This window comes from Hypanus sabinus, chromosome 24 (assembly GCF_030144855.1).
Source record: "Hypanus sabinus isolate sHypSab1 chromosome 24, sHypSab1.hap1, whole genome shotgun sequence".
NCBI classification, from domain to species: domain Eukaryota; kingdom Metazoa; phylum Chordata; class Chondrichthyes; order Myliobatiformes; family Dasyatidae; genus Hypanus; species Hypanus sabinus.
Genome location: NC_082729.1, coordinates 23072778 through 23098461, shown reverse-complemented (window position 1 = coordinate 23098461; position 25684 = coordinate 23072778). Strand labels below are relative to the sequence as shown.

At 50.7% G+C, this 25684-nt stretch overlaps 1 protein-coding gene across 1 annotated transcript in view; it reads left to right on the top strand.

Annotated features, from left to right (window-relative positions):
• Window positions 1-21868, top strand: part of LOC132380558 (FYVE, RhoGEF and PH domain-containing protein 1-like) — a 39439-nt gene extending 17571 nt beyond the window's left edge. Inside the window, exons 9-12 of the mRNA XM_059949457.1 lie at window positions 12841-12966; window positions 17276-17434; window positions 18401-18544; window positions 21112-21868. Coding sequence (XP_059805440.1) covers window positions 12841-12966; window positions 17276-17434; window positions 18401-18544; window positions 21112-21399 — 717 coding nt within the window. The 3' untranslated portion in view covers window positions 21400-21868. The remainder of the gene's footprint in view (window positions 1-12840; window positions 12967-17275; window positions 17435-18400; window positions 18545-21111) is intronic.
• Window positions 21869-25684: the final 3816 nt, after the last annotated feature.

The following is a 25684-nucleotide window of genomic DNA, read 5'->3' as shown; positions in this document are numbered from 1 at the left end:
AATGGGTTAGAGATGTTAGGACTGCTTTGTAAGTAGCTGATAGGTGGTGTCGTACCCTACCCCCTCTGTTCAGGATGGGGTTTCCAGTTTGACAAAGCTGGCTTCTGTAACCCCTCTCTCAAGCCACTTGTCCTCCATGTCCAAAATGTCAACGTTGTTATAATCAAACCCTGTCCTTTAGGTGCAGATACACAGCCAAGTCTTGACCGGGATATGTCCAACGCCGTAAGAATTGCAGAGATCTGTATATCAGCAAGGCAAAACCACTTGAGAAACAGGTGGCCCAACATAGGAGGGCTCACACCTCAGCTATATATCTACGGAGTTTATAAATCGGACAACTGCCCACCGTGGATCAGAACCGAAGAAGCCTCTCGGATGAGCGGCGAAACGTTTTCCAGACAACACAGCCAGTCCAGTTGCCTTGATTTACTTAGGAGGCAGTGGCCATAATATGATTGAATTCCGACTGCAGTTTGAGGGGGAGAAGCGCAAGTCACGTGTATCAGTGTTGCAGTGGAATACAGAGACTTGGGGCAGGATCTTTCCCAGGTGGCTTGGGGGAGGATACTGGCGGAGATGACCGCAGAGCAGAGATGGCCGGAGTTTCTGGGAATCGTTCACAAGGCCTATAAGTTAGCAAAAGTGAGTGGGAAGTTAGGATGGTTGGGTAGCTTTTAAAATCCAACAAAAGGCAACGAAAGAAACACTATAAGAAGGGAAAAGATGAAATATGAGGGCAAACTAATCAATAATATAAAAAGGTTTTTTCCGGTTATGTAAAAGGGAGGTGAGAGTTGATGCTGGACCACTGGAAAATAACCCTGATGAGGGGGACAAAAATTGCAGGTGAACTTAATGGGTACCTTACATGTCTTTACTGTGAAAGACACTGGCATTGAGGTCCATGAGTGTCGGGGAGCAGATGTGAGTGGCATTGCTATTACAAAACAAAAAGTGCTAGGCAAGCTCGAAGGTCTTATGGTGGGTAAGTCACCTGGGCCAGATGGACTACATCGCAGAGTCTTGAGAGAGGTTGTGAGGAGATGACGGATGCATTGGTCGTGATCTTTCAAGAATCAGTTGATTCTGGCATGGTACCAGAAGATTGCAAATGTCACTCCACTCTTTTAAGAAGGGAGCAAGGCAAAAGAAAGGAAGTTATCCGCCAGTTAGCCTAACCTCAGTGGTTGGGAAAAGTGTTGGAGTCTTTCACTAAGGATAAGGTTTCGGGGAGTACTTGGAGATCAATGATAAAATAAGTCAAAGTCAGCATGGTTTCTATAAAGGGAAATCTTGCCTGACAGATCTGTTCATCGAGGAAGCACCAAGCAGGATGGACAAAGGAAAGGCAGTGGATGCCATTTACTTCGGCTTTCAGAAGGCGTTTGATAAGGTGCCACGCATGAGGCTGCTTAACAAGGTAAAATCCTATGGCGTTACAGGAAAGGTACTGGCATGGATAGAGGAATGGCTGATGGGCAGGAGGCGGCGAGTGGGAATAAAAGATCTGGTTGGCTGCCAGTGACTAGTGGTGTTCCTCAGGGGTCAGTATTGGAACCACTACTCTCTACATTGTTTGTCAGTGATTTAGATAATGGAATTGATGGCTTTGTGGCAAAATTTCCGGATCATATGAAGATTGGTGGAGGGGTAGGCAGTGCTGAGGAAGCAACGTGATTGCAGCAGGATGTAGATAAATTGAAAGAACGGGTAAAAAAGTGGCAGATGGAATACAAAATGTTCAATAATTCATTTTGGTAAATGGAACATACTAAATGGGGAGAAGGTTCAAACATCAGAGAAGCGGAGGGACTTAGGAGTCCTCGTGCAAGACTCCCAGGAGATTAATTCACAGGTTGAGTCTGTGCTAAAGAAGGCAAATACAGTGTTGGCATTTATGTCAAAGGAAATAGAATATAAAAGCAAGGAGATAATGCTGAAACAACAACACACACAAAATGCTGGTGGGACACAGCAGGCCAGGCAGCATCTAGAGGGAGAAGCGCTGTCGATGTTTTGGGCCGAGACCCTTCGATAATGCTGAGCCTCTATAAGACACGAGTCAGGCCGCACTTGGAGTATTGTCAACAGCTTTGGGCCCCGTATCTCAGAAAGGATGCCATTGGAGATAGTCCAGAGGAGTTTCACAAAGATGGTTCTGGGAATGAAGGGGTTTACATTTAAGAAGCATTTGGCAGCTTTGGGGCTGTATTCACTGGAATTCAGACGAATGCAGGGGGGGGGGGGGAGGGATCTCATTGAAACCTACCAAAATGATGAAAGGACTGGCTAAGGTGGGTGTGGAGAGGATGTTTCCTATGGTGGGGGTATCCAGAACTAGAGGGCACAGCCTCAAAATAGAGGGGCAACCCTTTAGAACAGAGGGAAGGAGGAATTTTTTTTTAGCCGGAGTTTAGTGAATCCGTGGAATGCTCTGCCACAGGCTGTGGTGGAGGCCAAGTCCATGGGGATATTTAAGGTGGAAGTTTAGTGATGCCCTGATTGGTCAGGGCTCAAAGAATATGGCGAGAAGGCAGGTGTATGGGGTTAAGTGGGATCAGATGAAGCAGACTCGATGGGCTGAATGGCCTAATTCTGCTCCTGTCTTATGATATTAAGCTCACAGTAGAAAGACAAACTCAGGGAAAACTAGCATTCTTGGATGTGCTTGTCAGTGGAAACACAGACGGCACTTTGGAAAATTCTGCTTATCGTAAAGGAACAAATAGAGATCGGTTACTAAGTTATCAGTGCAGCCTCCCCAATGCGCACAAGAAAATCTGTATCGAAACTTTGTTCTGAAAATTGGAGTCACAATGCGGCAGGGCCGAGCAAAAGGATAGAGGAGTAACATCTCTTCAAAGTATTTGCACAAAACAGGTACCCGCACAGCTTCATATGAAGGTGCCTGCGAGGTCAGCAATGCACCAACCAAGCAGCAAAAAAATACGGGTCGTCCTTCCAGATATTCAAAATATCTCGGAAATGAAACCCCCCCGACTGCTCCGAGAACAGAGAATTTCAGTCGTGCGTAAGCCAACAGTGACGTTGAGGAGAGTGCTCTGCGGACCAATAGAACGAAACAAGCTATTGGACGAGGCCATTGTGGTCCACAAAATGCGGGGGACTGCAGCAATTACCCCTCAGCCAAACCAGGAGAACACTGTCCACAAGGATCCGTGAACATCAACTGGCTGTAAAGCAACGTGACCAGCTCTCCCCAGTATTTGTGAGAAGGACACAAATTCAACTGAACATCAGGGGAAGTCGCATGGCAGGCAAACACATGGCACACTAGAGAATTCCTAGAAGCCTGGATTCCCAGAAACAATTCTATAAACCGACATCTGGACTTCAATCCTATTTATGAGCCAAATGCAGGCAAAGTTCCATACCACAGTGCACAAAGTTCACCACATAGCCAATCAGCAACGAGATTTCCTCCCCACAGGACAAAATGGCGTCCAATCAGCTGATAGAAATGTATATATTAGTGGTCACCAACCTTTTTAAGCCCAAGATCACTTACCTCGGCCTTAGTGAAAGGCAAGATCGACCCTAGATCTATTAGTTGTATGCATGCGCACTGGGGCAGTAAAGACCGGAAGTAAAACCCGGCAACCCGGAAGTAGAAATAATGTATGAACACCAGGGGTTACCACTCTCTTTTTGCACTGCGGACCGGTTTAATATTGACAATATTCTTGCGGACCAGCTGACGGGGGGTGAGGTGTTAAACACAATGGGAATATGGTGATACTCGAAGCAGGTTCCTTTTGTCCAGCCTATTCCGCAGTTTAGTTTTCGTGGCTCTCAGCTGCTGTCCCTTTTGCTCATGTTTTTTTCCCGCTGAGAAAGCTCAATGGGTTTGTCTTTAAGTGCAGGGTGATTGGACTTAAGGTACCAAAGCAGTTTTGAGGGCTTCATTGCCTCATTAGACAGCCTCCGGCCTCCCGCCCTCTGCCAGACGGCTTGGCCAGTTGTGGGTGGGGTGAGAGGACAGGGTCAGGGCCGGAGGTCCCCGTGCCGGGGCCGCTGCAGTCACAGTCCGGAGAGAGCTACTGACCGAGCGAGGAGCGCAACAGGGCGCGGGCACGCCCCACCTTTATCGGCTGACAAAAGTTTGTTTCAGTCGATCGCAACGCGGTAGTTGCTCTGCTACTTACGAAACCCTGAACCCGAATTAGGTCGTCTGAATACTTTAGCACTGGGTTCCCCACGAACATTTGATGCGCTAAACAGGTTTAGGGGCGGCGCCCATCTGTCCATGCTCTAGGCCAGTAGCAACGGCGCTTCTTGCCGGCTGCGCGAGGCCAACTAGTGATCCCTGGCGAGAGGGTATCACTGCGGTTAGGCACCTGATGACTTAGTGTGTGTTCAAGTTCAACTGTGGGCGTGACAGGGAACGAGGAAAGGAGTACACTGTGTAGTCAGGTGTGTGGCGGGGGAGCTACGTGTAGACGCACTGGGCAGAAAGAACGGAGCTAAAATCCCGCAACCTGGAAACAATCTCTCAACAGTGTTTGTGTATTTACTTCTCATTTTTTATCGGGATCTACAGGGAAAGTCTCAAAGATCGACCCAGTCGATCATGATGGACAGGTTGGCGACCACTAGTGTGTATATATATGTGAATGCCAAGCGTTTCAAAGTTGGTGGAGTTGTGGATGGTGTAGAAGAATGCAGCACAATATAGATCAGTTGCTGGTATGGGCAGAGAAGTGGCAGGTGCAGTTTAACTCAGATAAATGTGAAGTGTTGCACCTTCGTAGGGCAAATGCAGGGAGACAGTCTCCTGTTAAGAGCAAGATCCTTAACAGCATTGCTGAGCAGAGAGATCTTGGGATCCAAGATCACAGCTCCTTGAAAGTGGCTACACAGGTCGATAGGGTGGTTAAGAAGGCTTATGGAATGCTTGCTATTATTAGTCGTGGCACTGAGCTCAAAAATCAAGAGATCACGTTGCAACCTTATGAAACTCTGATTTGGCCACATCTGGACTGGTTCCCCACTCTAGGAAGGACGTTGAGGCTTTGGAGAGAGTGCAGAAGAGGTTTATCAGGATGCTGCCTGGTTTCGGGAGCATGTGCTAGCGTGGGAAGCTGAGTAAACTTGGGTTGTTTTCTCTGGAGCGGAGTTGGCTGAGGGGGGATCTGATGGGGGTTTACAAGATTATGAGAGGCACAGACGGAGTAGACAGGGAGTATCTGTTTCCCAGGGTTGAAATGAACAATATCAGAGGGCATGCATTGAAGGTGAGAGGGGGTAGGTTCAAGGGGGATGTGAGGGGCAAGCTTTTACTCAGAGTGGTGAATGCCCGGAATGTGCTGCCAGGTACGGTGGTAGAGGCAGATACATTAGAGGCTTTTAAGAGACATTTGGACAGAAGTATGGACATGAGGAAGATGGAGGCACATGGAGATTATGTAGGAAGGGAACATTTGTGGTCGGGTGTTTTTGATTTGCTTTTTAGCTGGTTGAGCACAATACTGAGGGCCGAGTGGCCTTTTCCTGTGCTTGTACTGTTCCGTGTTCCGTGACGCCCTGCAATCAGCATCATACTGGTGAATCCTGCTTGTGTGACGTTGACGCAATGTTTGCAAGTGAGTTTTCGAGAGCGGCAGACAAGCCAACCGGACGATAGTTTGCTGCTGATCTCGTACATCCAGTGTGCCAAGTTAAAGCAATGGAAAACGGAATGCAGAATAGAGTGTCGGCATGCCAGCCAATCACTGTGTGTGTGTGTGTGTGTGTGTGTGTGTGTGTGTGTGTGTGTGTGTGTGTGTGTGTGTGTGTGTGTGTGTGTGTGTCTGTGTGTGTGTGTGTGTCTGTGTGTGTGTCTGTCTGTTTGTGTGTGTGTGTCTGTCTATGTGTGTGTGTGTGTGTCCGGCCCCCTGTAGGTCACTATTGACCAATGACGTTGCATTCCAGCTGTCTGCATGATATATAAGCCGTGGCATTATGATATAGAGTTGCAGAGAAGTACAGCACAGAAATGGGCCCTTTGGCCCATCTAGTCCATGCCAAAACCATTCAAACTGCCTACTCCATGGACCTGCTCTGGGACCATAGCCCTCCATACCCCTACCATTCATGTGCCTATCCAAACTTCTCTTAAACATTGAAATCGAGCTCACGTGCACCACTTGTGCTGGCAGCTCGTTCCTCACCCTCTGAGTGAAGAAGTTTCCCTTAAACTTTTCCCCTTTCACCCTTAACCCATGACCTCTGGTTGTAGTCACACCCAACCTCAGTGGAAAAAGCCTGCCTGCATTTACCCTATCTAAACCCCTCATAATTTTGTATACCTCTATCAAATCTCCCCTCAATCCAAGGAATATAAAGTCCTAACCTATTCAGTTTTTCTTTGTAACTCGGACACGGCAGCATCCTTGTAAATTTTCTCTGTACTCTTTCAACCTTGTTTACATCTTTTCTGTAGGTAGGTGACCAAAGCTGACACAATACTCCAAATTAGCCCTCACCAACGACTTATACAATTTCAATATAACATCCCATCTCCTGTACTCAGTACTTTGATTTATGAAGGCCAGTGTGCAAAAGGCATTCTTCACGACCCTATCTAGTTGTGAAACCAATTTTAGTAAATTCTGGATCTGTATTCCTGGATCCCTTTGTTCTCCCACACTCCGCAGTGCCCTACCATTCACTGTGTAAGACCGACCCTGGATGATGCTACCAAAATGCAACACCTCACGGTTGTCTGCATTAAATTCCATCCGCCATCTTTCAGCCCATTTTTCCAGCTGGTCCAGATCCCAAACTTTGATAGTCTTCCTCGCCGTCCACTAAACCTCTATTCCTCAAATTTGCTGATCCAGTTCCCCACGTTATGATATAGACAGCGAGCAACAGAAGACCTAGCACTGATCCCTGCGGCACACCACTGGTCTCTGGCCTCCAGTCAGAGAGGTGACCCTCTCTGGCTTCTCCCACAAAGCCAATGTCTAATCCAGTCTACTACTTCATCCCGAATCCCAAGAGTCTGAACCTTCTTGACCAACCCAAAGGCCTTGCTAAAGTCCATGTCTTGCAGCATTCACTGCCCTGCCTTCATCAACTTTGCTGTCAACTTCCTCAAAAAAAACTCCCTAAGATTGGTTAGATGTGACCTACCATACATAAAGCCATGCTGATGTAATATCGTCCCATAATTTTCCCACGACTGATGTCAGGTTCACTGGCCTATAGTTTCCTGGTTTATTTTTAGAGCCTTTCTTGAGCAAGGGAACAGCATTGGCAATCTTCCAACACTTTGGTACCATCAGACACAGCAGCAGAATTAGGCCATCTGGTCCATCGAGTCTGCTCCGCCATTCAATCCTGGCTGATCTTCAACCCCATTTCCCAGCCTTCTCCTCATAACCTTTGATGCCATGTCCAATCAAGAACCTATCGATCTCTGCCGTAAATACGCCCAACGACCTGGCCTCCACAGCTGCACATGGCAACGAATTCCACAGATCTACCACCCTCTGGCTGAAGAAATTTCTCCGCATCTCTGTTTTGAAAGGGTGCCCCTCTATCCTGAGGCTGTGCCCTCTTGTCCTAGACTCCCCCACCATGGGAAACATCTTTTCCACATCTACGCTGTCTAGACCTTTAAACATTCAAAAGGTTTCAATGAGATCCCTCCTCATCCTTCTGAATTCCTGTGAGTACAGACCCAGAGCCATCAAACATTCCTCATATGATAACCCAAGCGCTCGTGGAATCATCCTCGTGAACCTCCTCTGGACCCTCTCCAATACCAGCACATTTTTTCTGTGGCAAGGGGCACAAAACTGTTCACAATATTCAAGGTGAGGCCTCACCAGTGCCTTACAGAAAGACAGATATACTTTATTGATCCCGAGGGAAATTGGGTTTCGTTACAGTCGCACCAACCAAGAATAGTGTAGACATGTAGCAATATGAAACCATAAATAATTAAATGATAAGAAGTAAATTATGCCAAGTGGAAATAAGTCCAGGACCAGCCTATTGGCTCGGTGTCTGACACTCCGAGGGAGGAGTTGTAAAGTTTGATGGCCACAGGCAGGAATGACCTCCTATGACACTCAGTGTTGCATCTCGGTGGAATGAGTCTCTGGCTAAACGTACTCCTGTGCCTAACCAGTACATTATGGAGTGGATGGGAGACATTGTCCAAGATGGGATGCAACTTGGACAGCATCCTCTTTTCAGACACCACCGTCAGAGAGTCCAGTTCCACCCCCACAACATCACTGGCCTTATGAATGAGCCTCAGCATCACATCCATGCTCTGGTATTCTAGACCTCTTGAAATGAATGCTAACATGGCATTTGCCTTCCTCACCACCAACTCGACCTGCAAGTTAACCTTTAGGGTGTTCTGCACAAGGACTCCCAAGTCCCTCTGCGTCTCAGATTCTTGGATTTCTCCTCATTTAGAAAATTGTCCGCACATTTATTTCCACTACCAAAGTGCATGACCGTGCATTTTCTAACATTGTATTTCATTTGCCACTTCCTTGCCCATTCTTTTAGTATGTCCAAGTCCTTCTGCATCCCATCTGTTTCCTCAACACTACCTGCTCCTCCACCAATCTTTGTATCATCTGCAAACTTGGCAACAAAGTCATCTATTCTATCATCTAAATTATTTATATGCAGCATAAAAAGAAGTAGTCCCAGCACTGACCCATGCAGAACACCACTGGTCACTGGGAAACAACCAGAAAATGATCCTTTTATTCCCACTCGCTGCCTCCTGCCAATCAGCCAATGCTCTAACCATGTCAGTAACTTTCCTGTAATACCATGAGCTCTTAACTTGGTAAGCAGTCTCATGTGCTACACACTACACACGATCCACTGTGAGAAAGCCCACACTACACACGATCGACTGTGAGAAACCACACAATACACAGGATCCACTGTGAGAAACCCCAGACTAAACACGATCCACTGTGAGAAACCCCAGACTACACACGATCCACTGTGAGAAACCCCAGACTACACACGATCCACAGTCAAAGGCCTTCTTAAAGTCCAAATATACAACATCCACTGCATCCCCTTTATCTATCCTACTTGTAATCTCCTCAAAGAATTCCAACAGGTTTGTCGGGCAGAATTTTCCCTGAAGGAAGCCATGCTGATTTTTGTACTATTTTGTCCTCTGTCACCAAGTATTCCACCACCTCATTTGAGATTTGAGCACCTTCTCTCTAGTAACAATTGACTCTAACATCTTCCCAACCACCAAGGTCAGGCTAACTGGTCTTTAATTTCCTTTCTGCTGCCTTCCTCTGTTCTTAAAGAGTGACATTTGCAATTTTCCATGCCAGAGTCCAGTGATTTTTGAAAGATCATTTCTAATGCTGTTAACCTGAAATTATTAACCTGCTCAGTTGAGGGATAAAACCAGAGACACGAAATTACCTCTGAAACTGTTTTTATTCAGAGAGGAGTTTGCAGCCTCACGCACTTCGGGCGTAAGGTAGCCAACTCCCAATTTGTCGGTTTACAAAGGTCATACTTACACCCAAAAGCAGGGTACTACATTCACAAATATGGTTACCGATTCAAATCCGTCAATTGATTGGCTATTGCATAGCTAAGCACGTGAAATACTCAGAATAAGAATACTTATATACTTGGAATGGGTATGGACACAAGCAAAACACTCAAAATAGGTATATAGCTCAAAATACTTTACCAAACACATTGTCTTGCAGTCACAAGTTTCCTCTTTGTGGGTGCCACATGCTGTCTGGCATCTTATTTTAGCAACCACTTCCCTGTTCTCCTGCACTTCTCTAATGACGTATCCTCTTCCTGGTCCTGTCTACATATTTTGCTACACTTACCCCTTGCCCACCCCTTCTACATGCACCCCTTACCCTCTTCACATTCTCAATGCCACCACAATCTCTAACGCTGCCTCTTTTAGAACCCTAGGGTGCAGTTCATCTGGTCCGGGTGCCTTTAGGTCTTTCAGCTTTTTGAGCACCTTCTCTCTAGTAACAGTAACTGTACTCACTTCTCTTCCTTCACACACTACAACATCTGGCACACTGCTAGTGTCCTTCACGGTGAAGACTGGCACAAAATACTCATTTAGTCCATCAGCCATCTCCTTGTCTCCTGTTATTATTTCTCCTGCCTCATTTTCTAGTGGTCCTATATCCACTGTTGTCTCTCTTTTACTTTTAACATACTTGAAAAAACTTCTACTCTCCACTTTGATAATATTTATTAGCTTGCTTTCATACGGTACCTCACCAGAGGATTGGATATCAAACTGTTGCCCACGTAGCAGGCTCCTCCCTCCACTCAGCTGACGAATGGCAGAGACCGGTACAGTTTGGCACCAGTGGCGTCACAGGAGTTGCCAGTCAGTGTTGAACTCAAGCCTTAGAGACTGCGGCTCCTGATTTTTCCCGCAGGGTGTACTCCCAAAGCCTTCCCCGTGGGTGGGTACAGCCTCAAAGCAACAAAGATTTGAGATCAGAGTTTTCCTTTCCCGAGATGAGCTGCCGACCTCAGCTGATGATCCCCGTCTGCCCAAAGCGACTGGTTTTAAAGGTGCAGGTGGCCCCCCCCTGCTTTTCGAACGTCCGCTTCACGACAAGTCGCTGTTACGAAAGACTTGCATTAGTACCAGTTTTCGCTAACCAAAGAGGATTTTCGCTTTTGCGAAAAAAAGACCCCCGCTCTATACGTGTGTTTACCCCGAGAAAGACTACAATGACTGGGAAGCCTTGTGCGGGCATGCGGGTACGTGTGCACGTGCCAAATTTTCTTTTCTCCAAATCGATTTTGGCTCGCTGCCTTCCCGAGTTTGATAAGGGAAACTACACCGTACCTACAATATTTCTACTTTATATAGGGTGTAAATTTATCAGATCATTCCTGCTTTTACTATATGTCAGTGTTATTTTAGGTTTCATGTGTTACTTGCTTTGATTTGGTAGGTTATTTTTTTGGGTCTGCGAACGCTCAAAAAATTTTTCCCATATAAATTAATGGTAATTGTTTCTTCGCTTTACGGCATTTTGGATTACAAATGGTTTCATAGGAACGCTGTACCTTCGGATTGCGGGGGAAACCTGTACCAGTAACCTGCCTTTGCCCCATCCCTTCTCGTCAGTAGGGCTGAGTAGCTAAACCACGCATAAAGACCAGGAGCTGGACTTGGTTGTCAGAGGCTATTTGAGGTGCACGCCATCGGGAGCATTCAATAGGTAGTGGGAGCTCGTCCCCATTACCACCCCGGCTACAACAACCTTAAGGGACCACTGTGCCGCAGTACATCAAGATAATACAGTGGGAAACAGAGTAGAGTATCACAGTCACAGTGAAAGTGCGTTGAAGATGTCCTTGAATGTGGCTTCGGAGCGGGGAGAAGAGAGTGTCCGGGGTGTGTGGGGGCTTTGATCCTGCTGGCTGCTTTAGTGAGGCAGAGGGAAGTGTAGGCAGGGGCAATGGAGGGGAGGCTGGTCTCCGTGATGTGCTGAGCTGTGTCCGCCACTCTCTGCGCATCCTTGCGGTCGTCAAACCCAAACCATGATGCATCTGGATAAGGATGCTTCCTGTGGTGTCATCTGTAAAAGCTGTCCTCGAGCCCGGCGCCAGTCTCTCTGGGCGGTGCTCAGATTGTTTCTGGGACCGGAAGCCTGTGTCTCGTGGTGTCCTGCATGGGCCAGCGCGGACGTTCGTTATACAAACGATTTAGACGTCAACGTCCAAGCAGTTTTGCAGGTGGTACTGAAATGGTTGGTGTCACAGACCGTGACAAAGTTTATCAGAAATTACTGGGAGGTCTTGGTCAGCAAGGTGTGTGAAAAGAGGGTTTGCAAATGGCTCTCAATCCAGTTAAGTTCGAGGTGTTGCATTGGGACGTCAAAGCCAGGTAGGACTTGCACAGTGAACAGTCAGACGCTGAGGAGTGTTGTAGAACAGAGAGACCCAGGGTACAGGTACATGATTCCATCAAAGTGGGGTCACGTGTAGACAGTGTGGCGAAGAAAGCATTTATTGTGCTGGCTTTCGTTGGGATGTTGTGTCGTTATTGTACAGGATGTTACTGACATTACCACACTTGGAGTACTGTGCTCAGTTCTGGTCGCCCTGCTGCAGGAAGCTGGGAAGAGGGCAGAGGAGATTTACGAGGATGTTTCCGAGACTCGAGGGACTGAGTTATGGGGAGACGTTGGGCAGGTTTGATTCCTCGGAGCGTAGGAAACTGAAGGGTGACCTTATGAAGGTGTATAAAATCATGAGGGGTATAGATAGGGTGAATGCACACAGTCTTTTTCCCTCAGGGTTGGGAAATGAAGAACCAGAGGGCACAGGTTTAAGGTGAGAGGGGAGAGATTTAATAGGAGGGTGGTCTCTATATGGAATGAGCTGCCTGAGGAGGTGGTTGAGGCAGGCACATGAACATTTAAAGGACACTTGGACAGGTACATGAAGAGAAAAGGTTCGGAGGGGTGTGTGCCAAAACCCTCTGTGGTTTCCTTGTGGTCTCTGGCTGCATAGTTACTGTGATGAATCCAGACTCTGCGGCGCATCTGTCGAGGTTGGGACGTGCTGAATTCCTTCCACTTTCCGAGGAAGTTGAGGTGCTGGTGAGCTTTCGCGTCCGTAGTGTCTGCGTGCTTGGACCCAGATGAGTCGTTGGTGGTGCTCATATCTCGGGATATCTCAGACTAGGAAGGAAGTTCTGACGCATCTCCACTTCAGAGAGGAAGTGTGAGAGGGAGGGCATGGAGGTAAACAGGCTTTGGGAAAGCCTGGAAGGTTTTGAGAGGTGCAGCGACCTGATGCAATCTTCTCCGTGCGCAGAACACGGAGCTGGGAAAGCGGGCTCCCACTCCGATCCGCGAGAAGGAGGTCAGCATGTGTATGAAGTGCCAAGAACCGTTTAACTCCATCACGAAGCGCAGGCATCACTGCAAGGCCTGCGGCCACGTGAGTACCGTCCTGCCCGGCGCGCTCCGCTCCCTCCCCGCCGCCGTCCAATGCCCCATCCAGGAGCGCTGCGCCCGGCTCTGGTCTCCATCCCAGGGAGTTCAAGTGTTCGGAGTTCAATGCCGGCTCTGTTTTTGTAATGAGCCTCTGTACACCCTCCCCATGGAATGAGTGTGTTCCCTCCACCCCCCCCCCCCACAGTACAAAGACGTTCCGGGTTGGTTAACTGTCCCATGATTGGGTTAGGGTTAATCAGGGTGGTGGGGGTTGCTGGGGCTGCATGGCCCGAAGTGGCCGAATGGCCAACTTTGCACCGTATTGCTAAACAAGCAAACAAATAAATAAAATCCCACTGGGAATACCGTGCAATTCAGGTCCCAGTATCCCAGTGGGACAGTTCAAGCATCCATGTCAAATTGGGAATACCGTGCAGTCTCCATACCCCACTGAGAATACTGTGTACAGGCCTGCCCCCCACCCCACCGTTGCACTGCGATACCCTGCGCGGGTCGCATTGGGAACACCCTGCATGGCTTGAGATCTATATCCCATTGGAATGCTGTGCACAGTCGCAGTCTCCGTATCCCACCGTGAATTCCATAAGCTGTTCTGGTCCCCGTATCGCACTGGAAGTGCCGTGTACCGTTCTGGTCTCCGTATCCCACAAGGAATGCTGTGTGCAGTTCCAGTCTCTGTGTCGCACTGGGAATATTGTTTACAGTTTCAGTGCCCATGTTACACTGGGAATGATACGCCCAGTTCTGGTCCCTGTATCCCATAAGGAATACTGTGCACAGTTCCAGTCTCTGTATCGCACAAGGAATACCGTGCACAATTCTGACATGCAGGGAATACCACACACAGTTCCTGGCTTCCTGTTACACCTGGAATACTGTGCATTTACGGACTTTACAACCCACAGGGATTCCTGTGCACAGCCCTGCTATCTATCCCACATGGAACGCCGTGGGCAGTTGTCGCAGAAACTGTTGTTGCTGAATAACTGAACACCTGCTCTCATTCCTCAAACATACTTTATCTTACTTGTGCACGAGGAAAACAGCATGGTCCCTGTTACCCACACTGTTCTGAAGTCTGAACAGAGAAATGCTATCCTTCTAAAGAACCGACCAGCAGTTACGGATATTGACCATTTGGTAAACTGTTCAGATCCCTTATATGCAACATCAATTGCCATTCACAATACAGGCATTAAAAGTTAGTGGAAGGGACACGCTAACGACCGATGACTCTTTGAAGTTAGTAATCCTTAGTTGGATTGTGTGTTTCAAATCCTTTTGTTATCGTCTTAGCTCGTCTGCAGACCCCTGGTGTGCCATGGGAAGCGATACTCTGCAAAGACCTTTCTTGTTTGGGCTGACAGCACACTATCCTCGCCTGGACGTTGTTAACCCTTGCCTTGCTGCCAAGTCAAGTTCTAGTTTAATTATTATTCAACCATACGTGAATGAGGCCCTTCGTCCGGGTCAGGGTCGACCATAGAAGTTGTGTCTCAGCTGCCGGGGCGGCACGATACGGAGAGCAGGCTGTTACGCGCGTCTCAGGCTCCCCCTCTCCATGCAACCAAAGAAACAGCAGGAGAGCGATGCAGTCGCAGGAGTTTGAACTCAGCGTGGGACTGTCTGAGGGAGGCCAGCTCCAGACTTTTACTCCCCAAGTCTTCCCCATGAGTGGGTTTAGCCACAATGCAGCGGAGGTTTGAGATCGGAGTTTTCCTCCTCCTGGGCGAGCTGCTGAGTCCCATCTGCCCGGTGATTGGTTTTGAAGGTGCCAGTAACCCCCCCTTTGCCCCTTCCAGGAGTCTGACTTTATCAGCTTATTTGAGACCAACATCGCTGGGAGCGTGTAATAGGTAGTGTGAGCTTATCCCACTATCACCCCCACAGCTATGACAACCTAAAGGAAACGTACATAAATATAACCAAAACACATTACCGACAGCACATAGCACACTGCACATAGTAGGTATCACAAATAGCATGCATGGCTGAGATTTCTGAAAACCATACTGACATAAAGAACAAAAAAAATACAGCCCAAGTCCCTGGGTGGTGTGACTGTAGAATTGATGGTAGGTTTTCCTCGTCCAGTTTGTTCTACACTGGGAGAGTGAGCACCGGAGAGCATCACCGAGCGAGCACCAGAGGGCAGCAACGAGCGAACACTGGAGGGCAGCACTGACGGAAGGGACTAGCCTCTAATTCGAGTGTGGATTCCAGCACGCCCTGCAGCGGCTCTCCCATGCTTCCTTGGCGTTTTCCCTCCTGGTCGGCTGCAACAGGCAGCCCCGTGGCCTCTGCCTAGTCCTTGCCACAACCAAGGCAGTGTAGCTCCCTCGCCATCAGTCTTGCTAATGAACCAGTGAACCTGACTTGCAGTATTCTACATTCCAATGTCCAACAGGATCTTGCGATCCCTAAATTCAAAAGAAATCCAAGACAATCGATCACACTTCCACGCAGTTTCAGACCCACTATTACACCAAGGATATTGTTCTTAGTTACAGACTTCTTTTAAAATTAGTTTTTTTTTATACATTTTCTACATAACTACAGATAAAAAAAGCCCCAGATCAAAATGAAGAACATTGATACAGTGCAAAAATAAGCGTACAATAACAATATGATACAAAGAAAGATAATTAAAAAAGCACCCAAATTGAAGACAAGTAAAATTAGTATCCTCCCCAAGCCCCACAACACAAAAAAAAACTCCAGACCAACCACAACACAATATAGAGAATATAAATCAGGACAATCAAACCCCCAATCTGTGAATACACTTAGCAACAGAAGATAATAATGCCTACGACCAAAAGAAAAAGGAGCTGAAAGGAAGGGACCGAAAAAAAAACCTTAGTTAAGAGGAAGGTTATGAAAGTACCCAATAAAAGGTCCCCAGACCTTATGGAACTTTAAATCCGAATTAAGAACTGAATAATGAATTTTTTCAAGGTCCAAGCAGGCCATAATATCGTTAAGCCATTGAGCATGCGTGGGTGGGGCAACATCTCTCCATCGAAGGAGGATTAAACGTCTAGCCAGGAGAGAAGCAAAAGATAATATTCGACACTTAGTCGGACTCAGACATAAATCTGTCTCACCCCAGAAACCGAACAAAGCAATTAAAGGGTTTGGTTCTAGGTGGTGATTCAGAATATACGATAACGTTATGAAGATATCTTTCCAAAATTTCTCCAAGCTAGAACCAGTACATATGAATGAGAGAGGCCTCGCCCCTTTTGCATTTATCACAAAGAGGACTAATATTAGGGTAAAATCGAGATAATTTAGATTTAGACATATGGGCTCTATGAACAATCTTAAACTGTAAAAGGCAATGGCGAGCACAAAGAGAGGTTGAATTAACCGATTTGAGAATCGAGTCCCAAGTCTCATCAGATAAGGAGGTGTTTAAATCCTGCTCCCATGCCATTTAAATTTTATCCACAGGGGCACGTCGTAAGGCTGCTAATTTATCTCGAATAATTGATATTAAACCTTTACCTAGTGGATTAATGGAAAAAAATAAGTTCATAACATTTTTCTCAGGCATTTCAGGGAAGTTAGGAATTAAAGGAACAATAAAGTGTCTACTTAGTTACAGACTTTAAATTTTGTGCTCCGTCCCGGTTTTCTGATTACATCCAGAATATCGTGCACCGTTCTGGGTTCCGTATCCCACAGAGGGGAGTCTACTCTTAGTGACAGACTTGATATCCTACAAGGAATGCCTTGCACAGTTCCGATGATCATATCCCACTGGAACAGTTCCAGAGTCTGTATCCCACAGGGAGTAACTTGCCCAGTTCCCTTCTCGGTGATCCAAAGGTAATAGTGTCTGTATCCCAGGGGGGATACTGCGTGCAGTTCCAGGCTCCATACTATTCCTAGAATACTGTGCAAAGGCCCACTGTCTGTATCCCACAGGGAATACCATGCGAACTTCCAAGCTCCATACTATATTCGGAATACCTTGCACAGTTCCACTGTCCGTATCCAGCAGAGAATATTGCCATCTTCTGTGCCCCATATGTCCCTGGATTGGGTGATCAGAGAAAAGGGGGAATAGGGTGGGGGGGGGGCATTGATCCAAGTACACCCCTGAGGAAATTCTGGAGAATTCCCTTATTCCTGAGAGAATGGGTGCACTGCATGGGATGTAGGGGAGCTGGGGTGACTGGCTGGGGTCAGGGATACCAGCAGGATTTGGATGGGAAGAAGTGCCTACAGCAAGGGGGTTTAACCTGTGTCTCTCCACACCACCCCATCCCTGATGATCTCCACAGGTGGTGTGTGGGAAATGTTCAGAATTCCGGGCTCGGCTGGTGTACGATAACAACCGCACCAACAGGGTGTGTCGGGATTGCTACGAGGTTCTGCACGGATCGCCAGCGGGAACGCCACAGCGGGCATCGTATTCCCAACGGAGAAAGTCCATCCTGGAGGTTAGGGATTGGTCCAGTACCACCCATCGTACCAACCCATCTCAGCCTGCCCAGACATAGGGTGAAACCCCCTCCGCACCGTCCCATCACACACTCCCGGGGTCAGACACAGGGTGAAACCCCCTCCGCACCGTCCCATCACACACTCCCGGGGTCAGACACAGGGTGAAACCCCCTCCACACCGTCCCATCACACACTGCCGGGGTCAGACCGTCCCATCACACACTCCCGGGGTCAGACACAGGGTGAAGCTCCCTCCACACCGTCCCATCACACACTCCTGGGGTCAGACACAGAGTGAAGCTCCCTCCACACCGTCCCATCACACACTCCTGGGGTCAGACACAGAGTGAAGCTTCCTCCACACCGTCCCATCACACACTCCCGGGGTCAGATACAGAGTGAATCACCCTCCACACGGTCCCATCACACACTCCCGGGGTCAGACACAGAGTGAAGCTCCCTCCACACCGTCCCATCACACACTCCCGGGGTCAGACACAGGGTGAAGCTCCCTCCACACCGTCCCATCACACACTCCCGGGGTCAGACACAGAGTGAAGCTCCCTCCACACCGTCCCATCACACACTCCCGGGGTCAGACACAGAGTGAAGCTCCCTCCACACCGTCCCATCACACACTCCCGGGGTCAGACACAGAGTGAAGCTCCCTCCACACCGTCCCATCACACACTCCCGGGGTCAGACACAGGGTGAATCTCCCTCCACACCGTCCCATCACACACTCACGGGATCAGACACTGAGTGAAACTCCCTTTACGCTGTCCCATCCTGGACACAGAGAGACCCTGCAGATCTCTTCCCACAGCTGAGTCTATCTGGAAGAGAAATCCATTTCCCCTTCATTCCGCAAGAGAGGAATGCTCGCACGGGGAGATGGTGTGGCGGGGGTGGATGAGGGAGAACGAGTGTGCTGACGCGGCACTGTTGAATGGTTTCTGCAGAAACAGGCATCGGTTGCAGCAGAGAACAGCGTCATCTGCAGCTTCCTGCATTACATGGAGAGGGGAGCCAAGGGTTGGCACAAGGGCTGGTGTGTCATCCCCGAGAATGAGCCCCTCGTGCTCTACATCTACGGAGCCCCTCAGGTAAGGAGTGAGAGCCGAGGGAGGGGTGAGAGCCGAGGGAGGGGTGGCAAGGGGTGAGAGCCGAGGGAGGATACTGATGAGGAGTGAGAGCCGAGGGAGGGGTGGCGAGGAGTGAGAGCCGAGGGAGGATACTGATGAAGAGTGAGAACCGAGGGAGGATACTGATGAGGAGTGGGAGCTGAGGGAGGATACTGATGAGGAGTGAGAGCCGAGGGAGGATACTGATGAAGAGTGAGAGCCGAGGGAGGGGTGAGAGCCGAGGGAGGGGTGGCAAGGGGTGAGAGCCGAGGGAGGATACTGATGAGGAGTGAGAGCCGAGGGAGGGGTGGCGAGGAGTGAGAGCCGAGGGAGGATACTGATGAAGAGTGAGAACCGAGGGAGGATACTGATGAGGAGTGGGAGCTGAGGGAGGATACTGATGAGGTGTGGGAGCTGAGGGAGGATACTGATGAGGAGTGAGAGCCGAGGGAGGATACTGATGAGCCGAGGGAGGATACTGATGAGGAGTGAGAACCGAGGGAGGATACTGATGAGGAGTGGGAGCCGAGGGAGGATACTGATGAGCCGAGGGAGGATACTGATGAGGAGTGAGAACCGAGGGAGGATACTGATGAGGAGTGGGAGCTGAGGGAGGATACTGATGAGGAGTGGGAGCTGAGGGAGGATACTGATGAGCCGAGGGAGGATACTGATGAGGAGTGAGAACCGAGGGAGGATACTGATGAGCCGAGGGAGGGGTGATGATGAGGAGGGATGATCCTCCTGGTCATGGTGACACAATCCTGAGTTCCCTCTGATGGCTGCACGAAGGGGAGCTGGACGAGAGAGAGCTCTTCGTCATGAAGATTTGTCTCAAAGTTTCACTCTTCCCCCTCTCTTTCCCCAAGAGTTGGCCAGTATTATGGGGAAAGGCTTCGAACGTGGACTGCTGTTAGAGGTGGGCATAGCTGGGTTGCGTGTGTGCCCATGGCTACCCTTGAAGTATTTCACTGTACTTGGCAGAGGTGATGGTCACAAGCCAACATGCCTTCTTGAGGCAGCACGTCCGGTCGATACGACTGACAGTGGGGAGCCTGGTGGCTGTGAGGTATCGGCCTGACCCACGACTGCAGCCTCCAGTCTGCCGGATCAAACTGTGCCGCAAGCAGGCAGGGTACTTTCGACAGGACGTCTGTCGTGGTTCATTAGTGTTCAGTGGCATCGAACCTCCCCAAGTGTTTAAGAACATCACAAGGAACACCGTTCTTGAGCCGGAGGTAAATTGGGGGACGGCTGTGGAGGCCGAGTCATTGGGTGTATTTAACCTGGAGGTTGATCGCTTCTTGACTAGTAAGGCCGTGAAAGGTTACAGGGAGAATGGTCTTGAGAGGGAATAAATATCAGCTACAATCTCGCGACGGAATGCACTTGATGGTCGAATGGCCTAATTTTACTTCCATGACCTATGGTTGCCTGCATTTGAAAGTCTCTCTCCACCCTCTCTCCTCCCCCTCCCCCATCTCTCCTCCGTCTCATTGTCCATCTCTCTCCCCCATCTCCCTCTCTCTCCGTCTCGCTGTCCATTTCTGTCTGTCTCTGACATGTGTCTCTCTGTGACCATCTCCCCCTCCCTCTCTCTGTCCATTTCTGTCTGTCTCTGACATGTGTCTCTCTGTGACCATCTCCCCCTCCCTCTCTCTGTCCATTTCTGTCTGTCTCTGACATGTGTCTCTCTGTGACCATCTCCCCCTCCCTCCCTCTCTCTCCCTCCCTCTGTCCATTTCTGTCTGTCTCTGACATGTGTCTCTCTGTGACCATCTCCCCCTCCCCCTCTCTCCCTCCCTCTGTCCATTTCTGTCTGTCTCTGACATGTGTCTCTCTGTGACCATCTCCCCCTCCCTCTCTGTCCGTCTCGCTGTCCATTTCTGTCTGTCTCTGACATGTGTCTCTCTGTGACCATCTCCCCCTCCCTCTCTCTCCCTCCCTCTGTCCATTTCTGTCTGTCTCTGACGTGTCTCTCTGTGACCATCTCCCCCTCCCTCTCTCTCCCTCCCTCTGTCCATTTCTGTCTGTCTCTGACATGTGTCTCTCTGTGACCATCTCCCCTTCCCTCTCTGTCCGTCTCGCTGTCCATTTCTGTCTGTCTCTGACATGTGTCTCTCTGTGACCATCTCCCCCTCCCTCTCTCTCCGTCTTGCTGTCCATTTCTGTCTGTCTCTGATATGTGTCTCTCTGTGACCATATCCCCCTCTCTCCCTCTGTCCATTTCTGTCTGTCTCTGACGTGTCTCTCTGTGACCATCTCCCCCTCCCTCTCTCTGTCCATTTCTGTCTGTCTCTGACGTGTCTCTCTGTGACCATCTCCCCCTCCCTCTCTGTCCGTCTCGCTGTCCATTTCTGTCTGTCTCTGACATGTGTCTCTCTGTGACCATCTCCCCCTCCCTCTCTCTGTCCATTTCTGTCTGTCTCTGACGTGTCTCTCTGTGACCATCTCCCCCTCCCTCTCTGTCCGTCTCGCTGTCCATTTCTGTCTGTCTCTGATATGTGTCTCTCTGTGACCATCTCCCCCTCTTCTTCCCCCTCCCCCAGGACGTGAAGGCTCTCCGCAGCGTCCCGCTAATCGGTTTCGAGGTGGGCACCCCGGATCCCGGAGAGAAGACGGACCGTCGGCACTCGTTCCTCATGTCGCAGAGCCACCTCACCCTCCACTTCAGTGCCGAGTCAGAGGACTTGCTCCAGCGCTGGGTGAATGCCCTGTCCCGGGCGGCACGGGGCGAGGCAGAGGGGGGCAGTGGTGCCGAAGGACAGCTGGCAGATCAGGGGCCGCGGGACCATAGCGGATCCCCTCCTGGACTGAGCCAAACCCCCTGCACCTAACGGGACCGTCTTAACCCCCTCGATACTTGAAACGAAGCGCACTTTTTCTTGTTTTTTTTCTTGATTTCCCTTTTTAATATTTTTTAGATAATATTTTATATATTATATATTATATCAAAGGTTATATATGTAAGGGTTTAGGAACTTTAAACCCCACCCCCACCCCTATCACCAGAGGAGGAGGGGAAAGGTGGGATTCCAACCCCTCCCTCGCTGTCCCAGGAAGAGGGTTCTGTTTTGGCAGGGGTGGGTGGCCTGGGAGAGGGTGTTGCACGGAGGGGGGATTCGGACGCGAGACTGGGTTTAGTCGCGAGAAAGTGTTGATGTCGCTATTTGGGTTTTCTTCCCTCCTCCCTCCTACCCTCGTCTCCTTCCTCCTCCAACCCTCGTCTCCTTCCTCCTCCAACCCTCGTCTCCTTCCTCCTCCAACCCTCGTCTCCTTCCTCCTCCAACCCTCGTCTCCTTCCTCCTCCAACCCTCGTCTCCTTCCTCCTCCAACCCTCGTCTCCTTCCTCCTCCAACCCTCGTCTCCTTCCTCCTCCAACCCTCGTCTCCTTCCTCCTCCAACCCTCGTCTCCTTCCTCCTCCAACCCTCGTCTCCAACCCTCGTCTCCTTCCTCCTCCAACCCTCGTCTCCTCCTCCAACCCTCCTCTCCTCCCTCCTACCCTCCCTCCTCCAGCTTTCGTCTCCTTCCTCCTCCTCTCCTACCCTGTACCCTTCCCTCCTCCTGCATACCCTCCCTCCTCCAACCCTCTTCTCCTTCCTCCTTCCCTCTGACCCTGTACCTTCACTCCACCTACCAAGTCTCTCTCTCCCTCCCTGCCCCCTCCTTGCTTCCCTTCTCCATCCTCACTTCTGTTATACCCCCCTCTTCTCCCTCCCTCCACCATCTCCCTCCTATCCCATACCCTTCCATCCTATTCTTGCTTCTCCCCCTCCTTCCTCCCGCTGTGCTTCTCTTTTCCTCTACCCTCCCTCCCTCCTCCTCCTCCCCATCCCTCCCCTCCACCCCATCCCAGCCACCTCACACATCCCCATTCTCTTCTACCCCATTTCCTCTTCATCATGTCCCTCCCCCTTCCTCCTTCCTCCTTCCTATTCCTTCCCTTAACCTCACCTGCTTCTCTTCCCCTCTTGTCGATTTCATACCCCCTCCCCTGCCCCCTGTTCCAATCTTCCCCCTTGCTGGAAGTGGCTGGCCCCACTTGCAGGGCACTGTGTCCGGAAGCCTGTGCTAACGTATAAAAATTGTTTTTACTCTGTCTTCTGTCTGCCTGTTTTGTTCCCCGTCTGGATAAAACCTGCCAGCCCCTCTCCTCGCCCTACAGAAATAAACTCATTTTGCAGGATTGGTGGTGAGGAGGGAGGGAGTGCTCCCCCCCCCCCACCTTGTCGAGCAGGCGGACGTGGGCTTTCTCCGTGCTCAACAATTCACAATCTAGTACAGTACTCCCGACTGTCCGGGGGGCGGCGGGGGGCAGAGGGCGGAGAGATAGTGGGGAGAAGACGGGAGGAGGGGAGAGGGGGAAAGTGAAGGGAAGAAGGGGGGAGAGAGCAGAGGGAGATGGCAGAGAGGGGGAGGAGAGACGGGGAGTGGTGGGGGAGAAGGAGAGAGTTTAGAGAGTGGAGGGTAGAGAGAGGGGGAAAAGGGGGAGGGGCAAAGGGAGAGGGAGGGGGCGAGAGGAGGGAGAGCTCAGAGTGAGAGGGGTGAGAGCAAGGGAGGGGGAGAGAGGAGGGAGGGGAGAGGGAAGCAAGGAGAGATGGTGAAGGGGAGAGGGAGAGTGGGAAAAGGAGGGAGGAGGGGCAGTGTAGAGGGAGAGAGGGAGTCAGAGCAAGGGGAGGGGCAGTGAGGCAGGAGAGTGGGGATAGAGGAAAGGGAGGAAGGAGGGGGCGGGGAGGAAAAGTGGGGGAGAGAACAGAGAGAGCGCGGGGAGGAACGTAGGGAGTGGTGGAGGGGTGGGAGGGGGAAGATTGAGAAGGGTAGGTACTGAAGGCAGAGTGGTAAAGGAGATGGAGGGACAGATGAGGAGTAGGCGAGGATGATCCTGTGTCAGGAAGGAAACGTGTCAGATTTCTGTGCACAATGACCTCAGTCACAGCTGGCAAAGTGGATGAGGCAGCAGTTTTCTCTCGTTCTGCGCACCAAAGCTTGATTTTCTTTCCCGGAAAATTTAGTGAACACTGACAGCGGCAATGGGTGGAAGGCAGAGTGAGGCTCCCTCCACACCGTCCCATCACACACTCCCGGGGTCAGATACAGAGTGAGGCTCCCTCCACACCGTCCCATCACACACACCCGGGGTCAGACACAGAGTGAAGCTCCCTCCACACTGTCCCATCACACACTCCCAGGGTCAGACACAGAGTGAAGCTCCCTCCACACCGTCCCATCACTCACTCCCGGGGTCAGACACAGAGTGAGGCTCCCTCCACACCGTCCCATCACACACTCCCAGGGTCAGACACAGAGTGAAGCTCCCTCCACACCGTCCCATCACACACTCCCGGGGTCAGACACAGAGTGAAACTCCCTCCACACCGTCCCATCACACACTCCCGGGGTCAGACATAGAGTGAAACTCCCTCCACACTGTCCCATCACACACTCCCGGGGTCAGACACAGAGTGAATCTCCCTCCACACCGTCTCATCACACACTCCCGGGGTCAGACACAGAGTGAATCTCCCTCCACACCGTCCCATCACACTCTCCGGGGTCAGACACAGAGTGAATCTCCCTCCACACCGTCCCATCACACACTCCCGGGGTCAGACACAGAGTGAATCTCCCTCCACACCGTCCCATCACATACTCTCGGGGTCAGACACAGAGTGAAGCTCCCTCCACACTGTCCCATCACACACTCCCAGGGTCAGACACAGAGTGAATCTCCCTCCACACCGTCCCATCACACACTCCCGGGGTCAGACACAGAGTGAGGCTCCCTCCACACCGTCCCATCACACACTCCCGGGGTCAGACACAGAGTGAATCTCCCTCCACACCGTCCCATCACACACTCCCGGGGTCAGACACAGAGTGAAACTCCCTCCACACCGTCCCATCACACACTCCCAGGGTCAGACACAGAGTGAAGCTCCCTCCACATCGTCCCATCACACACTCCCGGGGTCAGACACAGAGTGAAACTCCCTCCACACTGTCCCATCACACACTCCCAGGGTCAGACACAGAGTGAAGCTCCCTCCACACCGTACCATCACACACTCCTGGGGTCAGACACAGAGTGAAGCTCCCTCCACACCGTCCCATCACACACTCCCGGGGTCAGACACAGAGTGAAGCTCCCTCCACACCGTCCCATCACACACTCCCGGGGTCAGACACAGAGTGAATATCCCTCCACATTATCCCATCAAACACTCCCGGGGTCAGACACAGAGTGAAGCTCCCTCCACACCGTCCCATCACACACTCCCGGGGTCTGACACAGAGTGAAGCTCCCTCCACACCGTCCCATCACACACACCCGGGGTCAGACACACAGTGAAGCTCCCTCCACACCGTCCCATCACACACTCCCGGGGTCAGACACAGAGTGAAGCTCCCTCCACACCATCCCTCCACACACTCCCGGGGTCAGACACAGAGTGAAGCTCCCTCCACACCGTCCCATCACACACTCCCAGGGTCAGACAGAGAGTGAATCTCTCTCCACACCGTCCCATCACACACTCCCGGGGTCAGACACAGAGTGAAACTCCCTCCACACCGTCCCATCACACACTCCGGGGTCAGACACAGATTGAAGCTCCCTCCACACCGTCCCATCACACTCCTGGGGTCAGACACAGAGTGAAGCTCACTCCACACCGTCCCATCACACACTCCCGGGGTCAGACACAGAGTGAAACTCCCTCCTCACCGTCCCATCACACACTCCCGGGGTCAGACACAGAGTGAGGCTCTCTCCACACCGTCCCATCACACACTCCCGGGGTCAGACACAGAGTGAGGCTCTCTCCACACCGTCCCATCACACACTCCCGGGGTCAGACACAGAGTGAAGCTCCCTCCACACCGTCCCATCACACACTCCCGGGGTCAGACACAGAGTGAAGCTCCCTCCACACCGTCCCATCACACACTCCCGGGGTCAGACACAGAGTGAAGCTCCCTCCACACCGTCCCATCACACACTCCCGGGGTCTGACACAGAGTGAAGCTCCCTCCACACCGTCCCATCACACACTCCCGGGGTCAGACACAGAGTGAAACCCCCTCCTCAACGTCCCATCACACACTCCCGGGGTCAGACACAG